Source organism: Netta rufina, assembly GCF_964035555.1.
Source record: "Netta rufina genome assembly, chromosome: 4".
In the NCBI taxonomy this organism is placed as follows: Eukaryota; Metazoa; Chordata; class Aves; order Anseriformes; family Anatidae; genus Netta; species Netta rufina.
Window position 1 is genome coordinate 71,177,610 of NC_140127.1, and position 19,375 is coordinate 71,196,984.

Here is a 19,375-nt window from a genome sequence, read left to right on the forward strand (position 1 = left end):
TGAGCTTAACTGCCAGTCACGTTTATTTTTTTATTCTAAAACGTGGCAGGAGTGGAAGTGTTTGGTGCTTAGACGATGTGAATCACAATTGCTGGGTCCCTTTTTTATAAACTTACATAGAAATGATGTTCTTGTCTCACAGAAATACTGTACTTCGTGTCTCAGCCTCACTGCAGGACTCTGCTGGAGCAAAGACTCCAGCAAAAGGATTCTCAAATGTCTGATCACGACCAATTCAGACCCTTAAAGGCTCAGGCTGTGGCTGCTGCAGGTAGAGTGTCTCTACCCCTGGACCACCACTCGCGTGGGCAGGCTGGGACACACCGAGACAGCCTTCAGGGAGAGCTGGAATTTGACTTTTATCCCAGTGCAGGGATGTTGCATTTTATTTCCAATCTTCTTCCACGTGGGAAGTGAGATGTCCAGGAGAAGCCTCGCTTGGGTCCTCTTGGCTGCAGGAGATGGCCCTCGGTGCCTCTCCAAGCCAAGGACAGAAGGAGTCAAGCTTGTTTTAAAAGCTTTGTTCAGAGCTTGGGCACAGCCTGTAGGCGCTGCGAGCTGTGTTGTGCCTCCACGAGCAGCAGGGCAGATGCACAGCACCCTGTGGGCTCCTCCACTCCCCCCAGCACCCCGAGCATCCCGTCCCCAGCCTGGAGCTGGTCTCTGAAGCCTGGGGGAGAGCTCAGTCCCCAGGCTGGCCCAGGCTGCTTCGACCCCAAGGCAGAGAGGTTCCCAAAATCCCCTGGAAGCTGGGCCGAGGCTCCAGGCAGGGCTTCACCTCCAGGAGGCTCTCACTGCCCACCTGGGAGCCCTCTGGGTGCCTTCACCTCCCACCTCTCTGGGAAAACCAGAAAACAGCTGGGAAAACCGCTGCTGTCCCAGGCTGAAGCCGCTGCTGCCTCCTGCAAACATGGCTTTTTGGCATCCGGAGCAGATCATACTCCTCTACGCCCTAAGGCGAGGCAAAATCTGACTGTAAGTGGTTTAAAGAGCCCTTAATTCCAGCCCCTCTCACCCTCTCCTAATTCCTTCCAAGGGAACCCGTGTAATATAACCAGCACGCTGGGTGGGAAGTCCTGAAGTTGGGCATATTGCAAGCTGGAGCATTTTGCAGAGCTGGGATCAAAGCTCTTCAATGCTCCACGGGGAACAGCCCAGCATGGGCAAGGAAACGTGGGGCCAGATCTTCGTCATCGTTACTCTCGGTGACTCTACACGGGCTGAAAAATCTCCCTGGCAAAACCCTTCCAGCCCAACAAAATGATTCTGGAGCAGGCTGCCTTGCCAGCACTTGCTGTGTTACTGACTAGACTAACTCTTATGTGGGTTTACACATGTGTAACAGAGGTCAGGACCTCGCCCAGTAGCTCCAGACGAGCAAAGGACTTTCATAAATCAATATATGGACAAGGAAATATTTGGATACGGAAATACAGTGGGAATCAGGCTCCCCAGTGCTTTGGAGAGGTGGATCCCCTTTATTTTCCCAGGCAATATTTCTTGCTCTGGAAGTCCTGGGGCACTCGGACAAACCAGAGGCACAGACTAGAGCAGCAGGAACAAGGCGGTGTATTGGTAAGGGAAGACGAAGTCACTCCAAAGCTAAGGCTTTCTGGGGCATCCTCCACGTAAGGAGCTCTGCACAGCACTTAGCAGGAGAGCAGCTATTACGTGATGGTGATCAGCTTCGTTTCCCTGGAACAAAGACAAATTTGCCATCACTTCCAAAAGGCACTGACCCAGGTCCCGTCCTTCCCCAACACTTCTCGCTGCCAAACCCAGAGCAGCCACAGAGCAGGGCCAGGCAGGAGCTCAGCTCTCCGAAGCTGAAGTCGAGTGCAAAAAAACCACCACACCACGGCAAACCAGCATCGTCAACGCAGGCACCGGTTAATGCCAGCACAGCCCACGAGGGATTAAGTTGTTAAGTGCTAGGCTACTCCAAACACCTCGGAAGAAAACCCATGCGATCCGTAACACTTACATCAGCGTCCCGTAATATTTACATAGAGAAAAAGGAAAGAATAAACTGTTAGGGGAAGGCATTTGGGTGGAGAAGGGGAAGGAGAATGGGTTCAGAGCACAGAGAGCTTCGCCTTTGCTTTCATAACATCTGGGGTTGAACTGGAGGTTATTAAACAGCCGTGGATGTTTGGACTTGGTTGCTAAAATGCAAATGTAGTCGAAGAGCCTACTGGTTTTCTGGGGAAATTACTCAAATAAATATTAAAATATTTTTAAATACCGGAGAAACTCCCAGATTGCCACTGGTACGGGTGCGAACTGACACAAATCACGCCTGTAAACAATCGATTCAGCAGTTAAGAGGGAAATTTTGAGGCATAAAACGCCTGGAGCAACAGCAAGTTGTTGTTTGGCCTGTGAGCTCAGCGAAAGAAAGGTTTAAAAAAATATATCTGTGAATCCCCAGCACGAGAGCTGGGAGCAAAACTAGGTAGGAAGAGGAACGAAGTGACCCAGACTGTTTCAATGGTTTAATTCGGGGAGCTGTGACAGCCCCTGTGTAGGGCTGGCAACACTGAGGCCAGGCTGTGGTTTTCAAGGCATCTGCTGTGGTTTTGGTGGCTGGCACGGGGCACAGCCCTGCGGTGCCACATCCACCAAACACTCCCCTTGGTCATTCCCGGAGTCCCTGCACGCTCCTTGCAACGCCTGAGGCACCCGATCAGCATTTCAGTGCCAAATCCCCCCTCAGACACATGCAGCCGTACTTTTCCTGATATCCATTGGATTATAAATCCCTTCACTCTCTACAAAGACTGAATTTCCCCCCCCCCCTCAGCCATGCCAAGGAAGCTCTCCCCAGCAGCACGGGTTAGTTGCGATCCCAGCACTGACTGGGAAATTGGTTATTTCTTAAACACAAGGCCCAAACGCAAGGCTGGACATCACCCAGCACGCCAGCATTTACCAGAAGGCAAGCAGACATCCCTGGAGATTTTCCCCCTGTCCCTCCCGAAGGGGAAAGCAAGCCCCCAGGGAATTGCCTTGCTGTTCCTGGGGGCTGCGGGCTGCCTTTCCACAGGCCTTGGACGTGGAAGAGATTTGTCAGAAACGTGGCTGCAGCCCTGGGAGGAGCTCGGAACGAGGTTTTTGACCGAGGCACTGAACAAGAGCAAGAGGAGCTGAGACAGAAGCTGTCGAGAAGATGCAGGAGGATGCCCACGCTCGAGTTTCGTGAAGGTACCAGAGCAGGAGATGAAGGTCCTGAGCTGTGGTCCTTGGCCCAAGCTGCTGTTAACACATCGCTGCCTCTCTCAGGATACTACCGAGGATATTACCTAGGATGTCCCAGGATAGTACCCAGTACCTCCTAAGAGCTGTGGGGTTGTTGTGAGTCAGACAGCAAGAGGAGCAATTCCGTTTCACCTGCAAGAGCACTGAGGGGACTGCTCCTGCCAAAAAGGCTGAGCTACGACAGCCTGTGACAGCCTGCTTGATGTCAGGCTTGCCCCCCTGCCCCTTTGGATGATAACCTCCTTGGGAACGAGCACTTAGCATGTTTGTGTCCTGAAAGCAGCCACCCAAAGGTCTGAACCAAGGGAAGATCCCTGCCAGCACTGCAGAAAGATTCAGTCCTGGCCAAGCAAACTCGGCTTCTCTCTTCACCCTCTTTTCTTTGAGAAAGAACTCAAGGGAGCGGGCAGCCCCAGCCCGTGCAGGCAGAATGAACCCTCGGGGCTGGAGCCTCGCTGTATTCCTATTGACACAGGTTATGTCAAGGAAAAAAAAAAAACAAGGCAGGCTGATCTGCAAGGCAGAGCACTCAATTTAAACCAGAGCAACACGACTTTGGGCCCAGTTGGTAAACACGCTGGGCTAATTACTGCTGCAGCATCATTAAATGAGTTCCCTGAGATTAATTCGTGCTGATGAAGCACTTTGGGATTTGATGATTCTTTTATAAAAACCTCCTAAAGAGGCAAATCCATAAAATCGGTTCAGGCCCGAATTAGAAGGGTGCTAATAAAATGTCCTGTGAATCTGAGCTTCGGGTTTGGGTAAGCAGAGGCAGCTTTAAACGGGCTTCATTCTCCTGGAATGGCACACTCAGAGTGCAAAGAGCTGGAGAAGGAGAACAGGGAGGGTGACAAACCAGCTGCAGGGCTCGATTTGCCACCGACTCGGTGTGCAAGGGGACATGGGATCGGGCTGGGATCACCAAACATCACTGCTGCGTGATGCTGCGTGCACAGCGAACACGAAGCACATGAGCCAGGGTGCCCAGGAATTGCCAAAGTCTCTTTCCACCACCCCAAGTTTATCAATGTGAGCGGTGCTGGGGACAGAAAGACGTTTTCCAAAAACATCTCTAGCACAAAACGAAGCAGGGAAGAGTCCGTTTGAGCGTATTTCATCACAGCAGGGTCTGCTCCTAGGCTCTGTGCCACTTATCCTGCCCGTCCCAAACGCAAATGTCCTGCCCATCACGCAGAAACGTGGGCCAGAGCAGGGCAGGAGAGAAAGGAGGGAGGGTTTTCTCCAGGGAGCCCCCCGTGTCAGTCGGGTGAGCACTGCCACCAGCACACACACACACACACGGATCACAGAGGGGCTCGCAGCCCGGCCTTCCCCTCGCTCCCTCCCTGGTGTTAGGGCAGGCGGTGAGTGAGGGGCAGCAGGAGCGAGCCTGGGGGACGTGGCCATGCCCGGCAGGGACGCAGGAAAACCGGCACTCACCTCGCAGGAGTCGGCACACCGAGCAGCACGTGCACGCTGGAAGAGGAGCCGAGCGTTAGGAACTCACCCAGGTAAGCCTCGGGAAACGCTCAGCGGTGGCTTCCCCTGCTGGGAAGTCCCGAGCTGGACTCCAGGGCTCCCGTTTGTGTCTCTCCGCGCCAGCACAGAGCTCGGGGCTCACCTGAGGCTGTGCTGACGGGTGCTGAGGCTGGCACTGCGTGCCCCGGCCCTGCTCGCACATCACGACGCAGGTTTGGTGCAGGGGGCTGAGGCAGGACCTCTGCACGCACTGCAGTCACTCACAGGGCTTCTGAAGGCATCCAGAACTACAGAACCACTTAGGTTGGGAAAGACCTCTTAAGGTCATCGGGTGCAACCTCTAAAATACACTCCTAGATCCCCAATCTTAAATCACAGGTCTGAGGACCCGTCCCGGGTCAAGAGCTGCCTGGCTGTGGCCTTTGTACAAAAGACAGGAGGCTGGGCCAGCTCGAGGGGTTTTTACCAGGGTTAGCTTCTGATCTTACACAGAGTCTGTGGATTTTTGATTTTTGTGGGTTTAGCTTCTGATTTTACATAGAAGGCAACTGCTCTCAATTCTACGACAATTTATTCTTGGAGGGCTCATACAACAAGATTTATGCGGGCTGTTCTCAGGCACCTTGCTAGAGTTTTTCTGGCGAGTGGAGACAGAGATACCCGGGCATCTCCCGAGCACCGATACTGCCACACCTCTGCTGTGTCCTGCAAAGCCTTCAGAGCTGGAGTTGGCCTTCAGCCCTGCCTCTCCTGTGCTTCTGCTTTGAGGTCACCCCAGCTGAGGCCGATCTCTGCCTGAGGAAAGCTTCAGCAGAAAGGGCACTCGCTCCGGGCAGTGCGCTGGGATTTGATACTCGGCCCAGGCAGTGCCAGCTCTGGACACCAATGTCCCATCAAGCGAATGTGCTCGCTGGAGGACGTCCCTCTGACTGTCCCAAAATAAAGGCTGGCTCCAGCGCTCACACTGGAGCTTTCAGCTGACATCAGCAACCACCACGTATGTCTGCATCAACCCTGGGACTGAGCTCTGTGGCCAGAATCCCAGTCCTCAAGTCACAGCAGGAGGGAACGAGCTTTACCTGCACTGCCTGGGATGTCTCTAAGGCAGTAAGAGAAGGTTACGAAGTGCAAAAGCCCCCCCTGTTAATACAGACACCTCTGTATGTGGGTTGTAAACGGGCATTTGCCAGAAAACCAGGATTGCCTTGAAAAATATTGGGAAAGGTGGTTCTGGGGCTTCCAGATCTCTATAATGACAAGCAGCCACACATTTACAGTTCCCAAACGCAAGGGGCAGCTCTGCCCGGAGGAGAAGCACGGGTTGGGACACACATCGAGGTTAAAATATCCCCGGCTGCCAGCAGGCTGCCAAGAGGCTAAATGGAGAAATGCTGAGCTAGGAGCGAAGTGAGGGATCGGATAAAGAGGACAGGTGGCCAGCACGCCACACGCAGGAGGGGCAAGCCCTGGGTGCGTGTGTTTCACGCACGTGTCTCAAGGCAGGGCGAAGCAGACGCTGCTCCTCATGTCCTCTGCGTGTGGTTTTCGGCCGGGTGCAGGGAGGAGGAGGAGGAGCAGGGTGTTTCTGTGGGATGGGTGTGAATATGGCTCAGCTGTCGGCACAAAAGGCAGCGGGGACGGCGGGTTAAGCTCGCCGAGCATCTCAGCTATTGCTCAAGCAACAGCACAGCTGCCTTCGGTGCCTGGCTAAAGGGTGGCTGCAGCTACTGAAAAGGCAGCAAAAGGTACAGGAAAGGAGGAGCTAATTCCCCTTGTCTCAAACTCTGGCATATTCCTTGTCTTGACCTCATGAGACACTCTTCGGAGGGCAAAAATAAACCCTTCGCTGTGTCTGCCCCTGGTCCCTGCTCACCACATGCCAAGTTCCTCACGCAGCGATTCCCTTCTGTCAGGAGGGAATTCAGAGGGTCACAAATCAGGCTAACCAGCACCGGTGGCATTATAAAAAATCACAGCAATGGAAATGAAACAGGCCGAGCAGTCGCTTACTGCAGCCAGGGTACAGCACGGTCCTGCAGCCAGCCTGTGGCCAGAGCCAAAGCCCGGCGGTGTCAGGAGAGTTTTCTTGGTGAGCAAAAAAATAAATAAATAAATAATAATAATAATAATAATAAAAAAAAGCAAAAAAGCACGGCCGAGAGCTGTAAAACCAGAACCCAAGCCCCTCCTAGTGCTCACTGTGGGAGCAGTTTTTATACCAAACCTGAGCTTCAGCTGTCTCCTGTGTGCAGGGGAGGCAGCAGACCTCTCTCCATCCCTGTCCTTCCAGATCACTTTCCTTTAAACACCACATCTGCTCTTAAACACAGGACTGGGGCTGAGCAACACCAAGCCCCACAGCACATCTGGCTGCTGTTACAGTGCTCAGGGTGTAGGGACTCCTCTAACCTGTAATCTTGACCTAAAGAGCCATCTCTTGTCTCTGCCACGTTGCTTTAAGTGCAGCTGTCCTTCCATGTGCCACTCGTTCAGTGGCTCCAGCTTTGCCACTGAGGAGCCTCCTGCTCCTCACCACTTGGCTTCATTCCACATCTCTCCACAGAGTTTTTTGGAGCTCCCCAGTGAGGTTTATCAGCAAATTGGGCTGAGTTAAAAATAACCCCACAGAAACTGTAAAAGAAAGTATTTCTTATTGGAACCAAACGCTGAATTAATTCACTGCAGGTCCCACAAGCCCCTGGCTTAACCAACAAGAAAAAATATAGATGTGTAAGGAGAAAGGTGAACACTCAAGAAACCAAGACCAGGAATGCTACCAGAGCTGTCACAGGCAGCAGAGTGGGGCAGTGTGTGCGGGAGGGCAGGCAGCAGCACTGCTTCCCCACGACACCCTCCCAGCTCGGGGACTGCCACAGCCCGAGGCCAAGAGCAGCAGGGCAGCTCCCCAGCAGGATTTCTTGTGAAAATCAAAGAGACGCCTGACAGCATGAGAAAATAACTCCTGATATTCCCAGGGCTGGCTGGCCTGCTCCATGGCCTGAGGGCAGCTCTTCTTATCGTAAGGCTCCTGCTCTCTCCTTGGTGCTGCTGCCTCTCGTCCTGAGAAAATGAAGAGCCTGGGCTAGATGGCAACCAGCTTCTTCAGGGTTTATGCACCCCTGAGAGCCACAGGAGGGAAATACAGGGAGTTTTCTGAAATGTTACAAAAGCAGTGCCGCAGGCAGTGTGTGTGTGCACTGCTGCATCAAAAACTGTGACCCCTGCACAACCGAGAGATGCTCACACACGCTCCCAGGCACAGAGATGCGCTTCTGAGCACATCCAGACAAAACAACACTCGGGGTTCCTGTCCCCGCTGCACCTACCGATCCTTTGGAAGCTCAGGCAGTGGCTTTGGGAGCTGCACTTGCAGGGGATTGCAATAGGTTGGTAGGAAATGAGGGTGCAGGGAAATGGGTGAGTGCAGGAGCACCGCAATGAGCAAATGGCAGAAGAAGGGCTATGGGCACGGCGCCCAAATCATCACCATCCCAGCACACCCACCTGCGGTTTCTCAGACGCCTGGATTGGAAAATAAAAGCTAGAATAAAAGAAAACATAAAAAATGGATGTTTTGGTTGGCTAGAAACTTCTCAGGAGGTAGTGACAAGGCAGAGCGCTGTTACTATGACTGAGAAACCTCCTCGAGAAATGGGGACTGATCCACAGGCAGCACTTTTTCACTGAGCAGGTATTTTACGGGGTATATTCACTGATGTGAGGTGTACAGGAAAGCCATGTGAGAAATATGCTAAGGTATTGACCCTGAAATGCAGACCCTTCCTCCTGAGCTCCACTCTGCCTCTCTTGCATACGCAGGACCCGTTCCTTCAAGACTTCCCTGAAAGCCTCAATAAAGCAGGATTTCTACTGCAGGCAGATCTGCAGGCCCAGCCAGGCTCTCTATTAACGTAAGCTGGTTTTAGGTATCCCAGCTACTCTGTCAGACCTTCTGGGGGCTGGGGGCTTCCAAGACCTTTTCAAGAAAGCAGAGCCCTTCAGCTGAGTCACCCTCCTGTCAAACAGGCCGGGGAATTTTTGCTGACTCTCTCTGATGTCAGGCCGAGTCAGTCCCATTATCTCTAAGCCAGGAATATAAAGGAGAAGTCTAAAGTTTCTGTGCAAAAACAAAATCCATCAAAATATCCATCTAAACGAACATGGGAGGTGAAGCAATAAGGCTTCTGGGCTTGGTGTGCCTGTAACAGTGCTGGCTCCCCCTGAACACAACACTCAAGGTGTGATACTGTCTGACTGAGCTCACATTCACCGTGACTTTGATCAATTCTCCCCTCAAATCATTCTGGCTACACACATAACTGTGCCCACACAAAACAGGAGAGACCAGGGCCGCTTCTTTCACTTAACCTGATTAAAAGGGACAGCAAAACTCTGGCCACAGACTTCCACCCAGCACGATGCAGCCACCTGTGGCTGAATTCCCTGGCTGGAGGTGCCTGGCTGTGCTGGCTGTGGTGGATGAGGGAGGTGACAAAGGGAGATAGAAGAGAGAGTTCTTAGAAGATTTTGCAAATCTGTGTCAATTTCATTAGGAGAAGAAATAAAACCAAAATCTCAAATTTTTCAGATAAAAAAAAAAAAAGTCTGGTAAACACTAGACTCAGTTTGAAAAATCGATGAACAGATCCAATTTTTCACAGATCCACTTTGACATTTCCTCGTGCAGTACGGAAACCAGATCAAAATCAGAAAATTGTACGTGTTAAGAGCTGAGTTTGCTGCCTTGAGAAAAAAAATAAAAAAAAAAAACCTACAAAGACTGTTCTACACACCCTGGCATTAAGTAGATTATGCTTTAATTGTGCCACTTGTTATTTTGCTCTATATTACATGCGATTTGGTTTTAATTTTTATTTTTTGAGTAAGAGTTTTCTATTCTGTGTGTGACCACTTTACCTTCAGACTGATTACCACAAGCAAAAGCAACATGTGCTACGTGCATACAAGACCCTACATAAATATCAAATAAAACCACTGCAAAGCTGCAATAAAATTAGCTGTTGCAATCTACCTATAAAGAAAAATATTCAACAGATGATGCTAAAAAAATAAAGAGAAGTCTACGAGCTATAATTCTCAGCATTTGTAAAGGGCTTGAAAGAAATTTTTAGGAAGGAAGAAAACCCCATTTCTAACACTTTCCAAAATTAAAGCAAACTACAAGAGGTAGAAATCTACACAGCCTTGGAACACAGTGAATGTCTGCATGGACTTCAACACACACACACTGAAACTTTTAAATTTCAAACTTACCAGCCCATGTTTCACAAACTATCAAGACAGGCTTGCAACCCTCTGTGGTTTCTCATCCCAGCAGTCGAGTTGCATGATCTTTGGCAGTGTCTGGGAATTCCTGCTTGGGACAACGCTCCATCTCTCAATTTTCTAGCAGAACTAATCTGCACAGGTATCCCTAATTAAATGTTTCAGATCTAGGCTCACTAAGATTTCTTTAACCAAGATTGAAATAAATTTTCACAACCGAATCCTCAGGAATGGGTTTTATTCCCACCATGCTGCTTCTCCCCGTTGTTCTTTCAGAATTTGAAAACAAACCTTTGCTTTTCAGGGAGACTTGCTTTCCGTAACAGCGCGTGTGCACACATCCTTCTTATTAAATAGCTGTCAGACCTTGGTCTCTGTTTCTAGCAGTGCTTTGTACAGGTTTTATTTCTCATCAGGCTTCATCAGTGATGAAGTTCTTGACCGAGGGCTGTCAAGGGACAGCTACCGTACAGTTCAGAAGAAGCAGGAGTGGGACTATTTCAAACCAGGTACCCATTAGAACTCACATTTATGTTTAGATGGCATAAAAGAGAGAGGTTGTATCACCATATGGAGCCTCTGATGATAATAATGACCCCTGCCCACTATCGTGCATTCTTATCCCTGCTTTTGGCACTTCCATTAGCCCCTCTTGTTGAAAACCCACCACTGCTTGCACTTAAACCTTACAGCTCAAGTTGCAAAGGCTGATGCTGGCTCCCTTGTGTGCTCACATCCAGCCCTTGATACCAGCCAGGAATAGCAACCACCAAACGACGATACTGTTCCCTCGTCAGTGCACAGTGTGGCTGTGTCCTGCGAGCTCTGGTATGCGCTGCCTGCCATGGCTGTTTCTGTAGCTTGCTGCCAATGGCATGACTTCATTTGGCTGCGTGATGTTCCAGACAACACACCGCTGAAAATAACGCTGGCACTTACCTGAGCTGCCAGTGCCTTCCGATGCACTTCTGGATGGTTTTGGCTGGCTCTGTTTGCTACTTGTTCGTACAGTGACCGACGGAGGAACAGTGCTGCTGCTGTCTCCACGGATGGTCGAGAGATCCTGCATGCTAAAGCTCCTTAGTCTCTCGGACAAGGCTCCCTGTCCCTGGTTAAACAAGCAAGCAAATAAGACACACAAAAATTAGATCAAACTGTATTTTGAACCTTTCCTCTCCCTAGCTCATTGAAATCCATCAGGAAAATAGGAAGAGAAAATATTGCCTGGTCCGGTAACCTAGAGAGGACATAAATGAGTTGTTAAAAACATCATTTCACTCTCTTTGCCCTTCTTTTTGCAGTGGTTCTACACACACATTGGGATCATTCAAAATTTTGATGGACAGCACCTCTGATTCTTCACTGCAGTCATTTCAGCTCAGAGAGGCCTTGGCCACATCCGAAGGAGCAGGATGTTGCTGAGTCTTTCTTGCAGGTACTTTTCTTCATTAATATCTTAGATAAAGAGGTCCTTGGCTTTGGAAATGCAATTAAATGGTCTACATCAAAATAACTTCCTTTTAAAGGTAATTCTCCATGATGACATTCACCCAGCAGCTCTCAGTCATACAGAGAATTTCCAGAGCACGGAAGATTTGAAATCTTAAGGTAATAAAAAGTTATTCTTAAATGCAGAGAAATATTTCGGTGCTTTTTCATGCAGCTTAAGGAATAAATAAACTCACACCCTAATTTATTTATTCTTAGACTAGTTTTCAATCAAGAAACAAACATATTCCTTGGTGAAAGGAACAGAGCTGTTCTTTCTAAATGACATTTCACTTAAAGGACACCTTATATTAAAACTACATCCTATCAAAAGGTTGGTTATCAGTGCACATCTTCTTGAGTTCTGTGATCCTCATACTGCCACAGAGCAAGAATGTCAGAAATTAGTCAATACTGAACCTACCTGTACTTCTTTGTTGGCTGCATTAGGTGATATTCAGCATATAAACTGATATCTATCTATCTATCTATCTATCTATCTATCTAACTGATAAAAAGTACACTTGGGTTTTAATTTTACACAGAGCCTGGCTCTAAAATTATTTCTGCTGGTGTCAATTAAGAAAAAACAAGACACGCTACCCCGCAGCACGACTGCACAGCCAGATCCCTAGCAAGAGATGGTTGGGAGCAATCAGACCACCAAACAATATTTTTCTGTTGCAGAATGACTGGAGCAGCAAAGCCAGGGGCTTAGCAATCGCTAAGGTGGTGTAACACGAGCGCTGTAATCCTCTTGTGCTACCAGCTCAAGTGTCAGCAGCATGCCAGCTTTTAACCTCCTCTCAGCCAGCTCGCCCAATATTACTTCCCGAGTTTTACAATACGGACCTGGTACGTGCCTGTCCGTTCTTGATTTCTGCTTTAATTTTACCTGGGCTTGTTCCAGCAAGGACGGAGGCTGCTTATCACACAGGTAACAGCAAACGTTACCGTTCCTACCGTGCCATGAAAGTTTGTTCAAACCTCAGATCCAGCAGGAACAGGAATGGCTCAGGCTGAGCGATGAGGAGTGAGCACGTGAAATCCTGCTCACTTCCCTTCCAGTCTTCTGCTTTCAGATTTTTGCACCTTCAGACTTTGCAGGAACAGGCTGGATTTCAGTGCTCGTAGGGCACAAAATAACACTTTGACCGCAATTCTTTCCCAGTTGCCGCATTTCTACTTGAGCCCAAATGGAAACACGACAGAAATTATGATTACAACCGAATCAGGACAGTTTCAAAGTAAAATGGCAATGCCATTACCAGCCCTTTCCCTGTCACATAAGCAGCTGCTGTATATGAAATCACAAAGATTTGAAGGGACAACACTGCGAGAGTTTGCCCTGCTGCGGTTATATTTTAGCAATAAAGTCTTCATCCAGCTGTAGAGACTATTATTCCACCATAAGACATCACTTATTAACAACAGAGAAACCAAGATCGGAACAGATCTAGCACAGCAGACATCTCGGACTATGTTTGGTGAAAACAGTCAAGTGGCACATCAAGAGCAGCTGTTTGGGGGATTTTTGTTTACCATCTTGTCCATGATCATACAGGTGCTCTTCCAAGTGCTACAGCCATGAGAGATGTCCCAGAGATTTTGGCAGGTGGGGTTTTGGTGGCAACAAGTGGGTGCAGGCGTGTCTTTCTTCCCTGTTCACTACAGGGTATCCGCTAGCAAACTCATCTGATCTTCTGCTCCCTAGGAAAGTTCATCCCACAGCAGAGGGAAAGATGAAAGTGGACTTCTGTAGGCTTCCTTTCTTCACCTCTTCTCCCAGGACTCACCAACCTCGTCATACACGGGACAGTTCCCTCTTTGCTTTGGTTTTCTCAGGGACAGGGGCAGAGAAGGGCCAGCCCTCAACGGTACTGAACAGGACAAAAGGCAAATAGTAAAAAATATCAGCTCCCAGAAACTGATACCAGTTGGTATCAACCTCATTCAGATGTGATCTACCAAGGATATCAGGTCGTCGCCCATCAACACGTGGCCTTTTAAGCTGCACAAGCTTCTCTGGGATTAATTCCAAATTAATCTAAAACTAATTTGGGTATGTCTCTACCTGCTTTGGTCACAACAGTAGCTGTAGTGTTGTGATGTTGTACCTTACATCTCACGCCTAGCACATTCTCTCCTTAGTTTTGCTTTAAAGAGGGGGGCAAAATATCCTGACAGTGAGCTTTCAGAGCAAGCTAACCTGCAGGCTACCTTCCCCTAAATGCAGCAGGCTTATCTCCAGAAGTGATGTTAAATCTGCATGTCCAGGCCACAGACACTGACCCAACCAATATGGCTTGGGAAAGAAAATCTTGGAAGGATCCAAAATCTGAAGCCAGTGCTGCAACAGGCACTCTGAAAGGCCCTGCATCAGAAATAGCTGGCGGTGTCTTAATTACTTGGCTTCTATAATTAATCTCTGCACTCACGTTTGAAGTGAAACCTTTTAGAGGGAGATGGACTTAGGAGTCTGGAATAACTGGGTTTATGTACAATAGGATTATGCATAGAAATTCCTCCACATAGGTAGGTAGCTTTACGTAGGCTCTAGGAAAATAAAATCAGGCACATCATTTGAAAACCTGCAATTTATATAACAAAGTCCCACTACCTCTGATCCAAATACAAACAAACAGCGTCTAGATTTTATCGTGCCGTCAGTCTGACGATCTGAAAGAAGTCTGTGGACATTATTTAGGCTTCAAAACAAATCTCTTAACTAGAGACTCCGTTCTGCTGCTGCAACAGCGTGGGGAAGAGACACGAATCGGGGATGAAAAATGTCAAGTCATACAAGAGAAGCTTTTAATACGCTCGGTGTTAATACAGGAGGGCACCTTCTGGCATGTTAATGGACAGGCAAGGGAACACGAAGCCACGCTCACTGCACGTCCAGCACCACACGAACCCTGTTAATGTTCCCTGTTTGCTGTAACTGAGGTTAGCAGTTCTCCTCCCCAGCAGCAGACACGTCTGCATGCACGTGACAGCCACCAGCCTGCAGATATTCACCACGAGGTGTGGCACAAACTCCTAGGACATGCTTGCGGAGGTGCTTCTCCACCTGTGGGCCAAGTCCTGGCCTCACTTGCTCCACGTCAACCCCAACCAGGCTGATGGGATCGCAGCAGCGGCAGCGCCAGGCTGCCTTTACCCATCAGTGGGAAAACAGAAGCAAACACGGCAGCAACAACCTGAGTTAGATGGGTTTTCCACAAACACAGCTCCCCGCCTGGCTGCTGGCATCTCTCTGACTGCCAGCAGAGGACCTGGAAGGCGTTTTGCTGATGTGATCAGGGCTTTTAGAGCACAGCACACAGGATCTACCTACGGGAAGCGGAGCAGACAGCAGCTGGCCTCAGAGCAGCCTCAGCTGGAAACAGCTCAAACCACTCCTACGGGGAGGCAGATGTCGGTTAGAGGTTAATGTAAGCACTCAGCAGATTACCTGCCCTTTTTTCTGGTCCAAATACAAGTGTAAATGAAGCAGCTGAGAGACCTAGCAAGGGAAAAAGAGAGCGAGTGTGGCAACAAACGTACACGCTTCGACACAAAGAGAGATTTTAGCACAAGGAACCGAGGTGAGGCACGAGCACGAGGCTGGGCACTGCTGTACAGGGACTCGCAGACAACAAGCAGGGACACCCAGCTGTGCACTACACCCTCGGCTCCCCCAGAGGGGTGAAGAAGCCACCCCACAACCCCAGCTGACTGGCTGCAACCCAGCAAGCGCGTTCGAAGAGTTCAGCAAATTCTAAAAGCAACGGGGCTGCCGCTTGTTGCACCTCACGGGTGCTTCCCAGCGGAGAAGCCCCCAGCATCCAGCCTCCTCCAGACTTAAAATCATTAAGGACAGAGCGTGTTTATGACTAATTTAGGCTGGATTAGGTGAAGGATGCTCCGCAGTCATTTTAGACCTAGTGACTGAATGGTTTTTCTAAGAAGGAGGGCAATGCTCGTGCCCAAGCTTACGGTGCCTACCTGCAGAAGGTCCCACTAAGAGCAAACCCGCCAGCTTTGGGGGCTGAAGGGGGCAGTTTTTTTCTGCCATTGCCAAACCACACGAACACAAAGAACCTACAAGCAATGTCCTTACGGCCAGGGCCTGCATGCCGTGCCTGGCCGAGAGCAGCCACGCAGTTTGGGGGTGCCAGGCAGTGCTGAAGACTCCGGAGGAAACCAGCTGGCTTTAAAGCTGATGGTGGAAACTTGACTTCATCCACCCTGCCTGTTGGCATTTCCTCTTCTGGGAACTGCTTGTCGTTGCCTCTCCCAGCCTGGGCTCTGTATGAATTTGTTGTTTGGTGCCCTGCATTCGCTGGCTATTGTCTGCTCCTCGAGACACCGGCATAAGAGCCAACAAGATGGAAAAGCTGCGATCAGCTGCTTGGGTTGTAGCTCTGCGTGGAGGTTTTATTGATTTGGGGGGGAAGTCAGTTTCTTGAGACCTCCGAGTGAAAAATGCATTATACAATAACAGGAACAATTCAGGAAATAGTGGTCAGTGGCAGCACGTTTCAAGAAAGTTGTGTGTTATTCCTCTTTGATGGTTTAATAGAGTTCAGCCATAAGATTGCTGATTTTGGACCCCAGGTGGAGATCCTTTAAAGGATGCTATTTTCCAAAGGAGTGTGCAGATAACACTGACAGGTCCACGCAGGTTTCTCAGACTCTGTACTCTGAACCACTCCTGACTTCTGCAGCTCTTGGCCCTGTTACAGCCCAGAAGCAGCACTAAGCAGGCTGGACAGAAGCATCCTGTGACACATTGAGTGAGCAAAGAAACTCTCCCTGCAAGCAGTGGGACCTCCCTGTTACAAAATCCCATTACAAATCCCTTCTCTTACAGGGATGGATGCTCCCTGCTTCCCTCTTTCCCAGCTGAAGTACAAGTGCAGCTCTCCACAGCCGTGGCACACAGGCAGCATCTCTCTCCCACAAGTTTGGGTTTCCAACTCCCACCGTAATACTTCTGACTTCGGGTTTCTGACCCTATTTCCCAACGCAAGAAAGGCTCCTGGAGGGTTTCTCAGCACCGGCTGCTGTGCCAACACTCCCTGCCCTACACACAGGGGGGAAGAGGAAGGGCTGAGGAAGGTCAGGTATCAGGAACCGTGGCCTTGTGATGGCTGCAGGACGTTTTCTGCAGCTCTCCTTTTTGAAGAGTGGAGCTGTGGCTAGTTTGAGGCAGTTCAAGAGTCAGGAACAGGGGAAAATGGCACTGACCTGTTTGGCTGAATTCATTTATCCAGGGTGAGGAATGAGGGAACGGGAGCTGGGAAAACCAGGACCTTAAGGAGAGGGTCGGTGAGCTGGGGAGAGTGTAAAAGTGGTGATGGGAGGGTTGTAGGGACAGAGGAAAGGATCTGTGCCGAGCACCTAAGCAGGGGCAAGGAGACAGCAATCTGATGCTCTGTCTGCTGGGACAGCACCAAAAATAGATTCTATAGATAGGGAGGGGAGCAGAAGGGAAGGGAAAGAAGCCTGCACTTGGCTAACCATGGTTGTGTTTAGGACAGAAAGGGGAAATGGATAAGGGAAAGAGATAAGGAACATGCACGTGGCTGCGCTCAGCTTGCAACACCTTAGCCCATGATAAATATCTAGAGTAGCAGCTTTTCATGTATAGTGATCAGAGAGCCAGCCTCCCCGTGCTGCACTGGGGATAAAAAGGATGAAAACACAGGCCTTGAGCACAGATCTCATCACCAAAGAGAAGAGATCGTGGATCTGGATTGCTGTGGGAGCACAAAAAGTCAGGTAGTGCAGCTCGGAGAGACAGGAGAGGGCAGGGCTATGCACAAGGGGAGACACCTCCAAGAACTTTAGACCTAAAATCATTTTAGATCCTTTTAGATTTAGATCCTTTAGATGCCTTTAGATCCTTTTACAGGTTGGCTTGTTAAAGGCTGAAACCCAGTGACTCCTCAGAGCTCACTTCCCAATCTACACCCCACAATTACCGGGGGTTGCTGGATACCTTTAAACCTCCCACAGGGAAAGCCAGGATAAGGCTTACCAATAGGATTCTCCTTCCCCCTCCCTGGAAACTTTTCCCAGAGGACAGCACTGAAGGTTTATTTGCCACCTGTCAGCTCAGAGTGTTTTCTAGATAATTAGCCCTCTAAACTTCACTCACGCAGGATAATCTCCCTCTGCTACACCTCCCTCTCAAGTGGGCAAGGAAGGTGGTGACATACATTCAGCAGCAGCTGAAAAAAGTGAGGAGGTATTAAGGGTGCGGTGCTGTGAGCAGCAGAGCTGAACTGCCTCCTTCCCAGCACCAGGAAGAGGGGATCTCGCTTTCCTTTCCTCCAGCCATACTCCTGTCCCTTCCCTTCTGTGGCTCAGACCCTCAGGCATCAGTCCACACTCGTGGGCTCCTTCATGTATTAAAAAAAAAAATCACTACTCCCTTTCTTTCTCTTCCTGGATTAGTTTTATGATATCTTAGAGGTAACCTGAGGAGGTCCAAAAGGCTGGTGCAGTGACCCACTGGGAGCAGGAGCATTGCCCTGGTTTTTGGAAGAGGAGAGCTGTTAGATTAGCTCCCCTTGTCCCTGGAAGCACACCCTGAGGAGCACAGAAGCAAGCAACTTGCTGGAGGCCACGTGCTGAAGTGGTGAAAGAAGTCAGGAGTCCTGTTTTTCCTCGGGTATTCAGAGTCACTTAAATCTCAAAGCTGAAGCAAAGACGTGAACAGTCCTCTCTTTGCTGTAAAAATAAATTACTCAATCCAATGACTTCCTCTCACTCATTTTCCCATCCCCAAGGTAGTGTGCAGAAGAGATTCTTCTGGTCCATCACAGGCAGCAATATTTTATCTGTTTTCTCTCCAGTTAGGCTGGCAGATGTGCCACAGAAATCACAGCATGGGTTGGTTTCTTCCAGCAATGAAAGGGAGCTTCATTATCTCAAGCAAAGCAGCAGCTTCCTTGTACCCTGGAGGGTCTTCTCCCTTCTGCCCAGCTTCCTGCTGCCACCGGAGCTGCATTTCAGGGCAGTGAGAATCTTAAGAAACACCAGAAAAGCAATACAAAGCAGAACAGCAGGAAGAAAAACTGTGGTGCTGGCTTTTCTTTCAGGTTGAAGAGCTGATGAAGGCACTGCTTCAGTCCCAAGATGAACAGGTGGGCACTGTGGGCCTGGACACCACTGAGTTTTGCATGTTTGGGGGCTACCCAACAAGGAATCAGTTTCTTTGGGCTTCACACGTTGTTTCTCACTCTGTCCTGAAGGACAGCTCCAGCACAGAGAGTCTGCAGCACGCTGTAGGAAGCAGAGGCAGTGCTGCAGAGCAGGCTTCCCCGGAGCCTATTTACGTCCACGGTGTGACTTCTGCAGGTTTACAGCACTGAAAGCACTGCTGCCACGGGGGCGTCACACAAATGGTGTGGCCTTGGGCACAAAGCACAGAGCTTCGCCTTAGCTCCACGTTTATCCTACCTCTCAGTCCGGGTTTGGATTAGCCAGCAGTCCCCGTTTAGCAGAGCAACAGCTCAGAAGAATGAGCCAGGCCTGACAGCAGGGTAAAAGGAGGCAATTTGGGGCTTTTCTTTGGAACAGTTTTTGCATATCCTTGTCATCCTATGTGTTTATGGCATATCCCAGGGGCTCCCACTTCTATAACGTCTTCAGTTCAACACGCTCAATAGCCTGCACACATTTAGCATCCCAAGGATGTATTACTCATTTTTACAGGAGATGAGGCCAGGATATACTAAATGATGTGCCCAAGGTCATACAAAAAGCATTTGGCAGAGGAAAAGAGTTTCCTTCAACTCCCATTCATGAGTTCTCCCTAATATCAACATCCATCTTGCCCGCATGTTTCTACAGTCCTTTTGCAAGG

General features: G+C 49.5%; 1 protein-coding gene across 5 annotated transcripts in view; it reads right to left on the reverse strand.

Annotated features, from left to right (window-relative positions):
- Nucleotides 1-19,375, reverse strand: part of REEP1 (receptor accessory protein 1) — a 53,431-nt gene that overhangs the window by 5,518 nt on the left and 28,538 nt on the right. For 2 of the 5 annotated variants that reach the window (XM_084286487.1, XM_084286490.1), the window contains exons 6-8: nt 14,972-15,022; nt 10,966-11,134; nt 4,702-4,737 (exon numbers count right to left, since the gene is read on the reverse strand). In XM_084286487.1, coding sequence (XP_084142613.1) covers nt 4,702-4,737; nt 10,966-11,134; nt 14,972-15,022 — 256 coding nt within the window. Of the gene's footprint in view, nt 1-1,550; nt 1,686-4,701; nt 4,738-10,965; nt 11,135-14,971; nt 15,023-19,375 lie in introns of those variants that run through there. The other 3 variants (XM_084286491.1, XM_084286489.1, XM_084286488.1) reach the window with 3 other exon arrangements.